This window comes from Suncus etruscus, chromosome 18 (genome assembly GCF_024139225.1).
Source record: "Suncus etruscus isolate mSunEtr1 chromosome 18, mSunEtr1.pri.cur, whole genome shotgun sequence".
Lineage (NCBI taxonomy): Eukaryota > Metazoa > Chordata > Mammalia > Eulipotyphla > Soricidae > Suncus > Suncus etruscus.
In genome coordinates this window covers 57,671,532-57,673,613 of record NC_064865.1, presented here as the reverse complement: position 1 = coordinate 57,673,613, position 2,082 = coordinate 57,671,532, and the positions used below count along the sequence as shown (strand labels likewise).

Below are 2,082 nucleotides of genomic sequence, written 5' to 3'. Positions count from 1 at the left end.
GTTTTCATTCTTTTTAATTAACTATTTTGAAAAAGTATTTGTGCTGTTCAATATGACAATAGGATTATATACACTCATAAAACAAAAATTTGCTTAAGCAAAAAAACTGTGGTGTATCATTTTACCATTTAATACCTGTTAATTACCATACATATATACATTTATACATATTTAAGGCCAGAAAGATAGAGAGTAAGGCTTATGCCTGCAGGTGTACAGTCCTGGGCTCAATTTCTAATGCCAAAGGTCCCAAATAGTACTTCCTAGAAATCCTGAATACTATTTAGGAGGGGGGAAATGAAAAATCTGAGTTTTTGCTATAGTGTTTTCTTCTTTCTACAGCTTTAATGCTCAGTTCATAGTTTAAAACTTTAATTTTAAAACCTGGGCTCTGATTTCTGTGGGTAAGTTATATTGTTAAGATTAAACTGAGGGACCAGAGTGATAGCACAGCAAGTAGAGCATGCAGCCAATCCAGGTTCAATCCTTGACATCCCATATGATCTCTGGAGCCTGCCAGAAGTGATTTTTGAGTGAAGAGCCAGGAATAACCTCTGAACACCTCTGGATATCACCCAAAACAAAACAAATTGAAATATTAATATGGAATTCCTGTATAATAATCCATAATTGACCAACAATTGAATAACAAACTTAGAGCTAAATTCTTCTCGGCTTGGTGGGTTTCTAAGTAATGGTAAATAAATATTCAAGGAGCAGAGAAATCATCCTTCAAGACTCAACAAAAATTTCAGGGCAATGATCTCTCTGTCATACCTCCCTCTCCCACCCCATCAGTCTCTTCACTGCCCCTCTTACATCTTTGTTTCTGAGAGTGTAGATGAGAGGGTTGAGGCTGGGTGTGACAACTGTGTAAAAGAGGGCAATGAATTTTCCTTGATTTTGAGACTTTCCTGATGGTGGTTGGAGATATATGCACATGACTGGGATAAAGAAGAGACCAACAACCATAAGATGAGCTCCACAGGTCCTAAAGACCTTCTGAAGTCCAGTTATTGATTGCATCTTCAACACAGTCCTAGCAATGGCGCCGTAGGAGCTGAGGATGAGAACTAGTGGTAAGATAACAAAAACAGAGCTCATGACCATAAGTGTTAGCTCATTGGCTCGGGTGTCCACACAGGACAATCTCAGTAGTGCTGGAACTTCACAGAAAAAGTGGTCCACTTGATGATGCCCACACAAGGGTACCCAGAAGGTGAAGGATGAATGAAGTGCTGAAGCAGTGAAGCCACTTACCCAAGTAGCCACAGCCAACAATTGGCAAAAACGAGGGTGCATGACGACATTGTAATGCAAAGGTCTGCATACAGCTGCATAGCGGTCATAGGACATCACCACCAGCAGAACACACTCAGTGGATCCCAGCGCAAGGACAAGGTAAAGTTGAATCATGCAACCAGCATATGAAATGGTCTTCTCTGGGCCCCAGAGGTTGAAGAGCAACTGCGGGATGGAGCTGGTAGTGTAACAGAGATCCAGGAAAGAGAGATTTGAGAGGAAGAAGTACATGGGAGTGTGGAGGTGGGAGTCTAGGTAGGACAAGATAATAATAAACAGGTTTCCTACCAATGTCACCAAGTAGAATATCAAGATGACCACAAAGAGAACTACTTCTAAATGAGGCCAACGAGAAAATCCCAAGAGAACAAAATAGCCTTCAAAACTTATATTCTTCTCCTTCATCATTCATTCTTCTTTCTTCCTGTGTCTGAAGATAGAATCACAAAATTCAAAGACTGTCCATTCATTGTCAAAGAAATTTGGGGAGACAGGTACATTGCCAAATACTGCAATTATGGCAGTAATTGTTAAGTTGCATTTGTTTGTTATTGGTTGACAATACCAGAAAACTTTAGAAGTACAGTTTCACTCTACTGTATGTAAACCTCATTGCAACCACTAGACTTCTACCATCATCAGAACATCAAAGATTTTTTAAATTTTTATCCATTATTCTAGGGTCAATGCTTTACCTAGTCAATGCAAGTTTGATTAAAAATGCTTTCTTGGGGCTGGAGTTAAAGCATAGCAAGTAGGGTATTTTCCTTACACACTGCT

At 39.4% G+C, this 2,082-nt stretch overlaps 1 protein-coding gene across 1 annotated transcript; it reads right to left on the bottom strand.

Moving 5' to 3' along the window:
* Positions 1-771: 771 nt before the first annotated feature.
* Positions 772-1,710, bottom strand: LOC125996072 (olfactory receptor 2J1). The gene has a single exon (XM_049765031.1). It carries the CDS (start codon positions 1,708-1,710, stop codon positions 772-774), a length of 939 nt encoding a protein of 312 aa, XP_049620988.1.
* Positions 1,711-2,082: the final 372 nt, after the last annotated feature.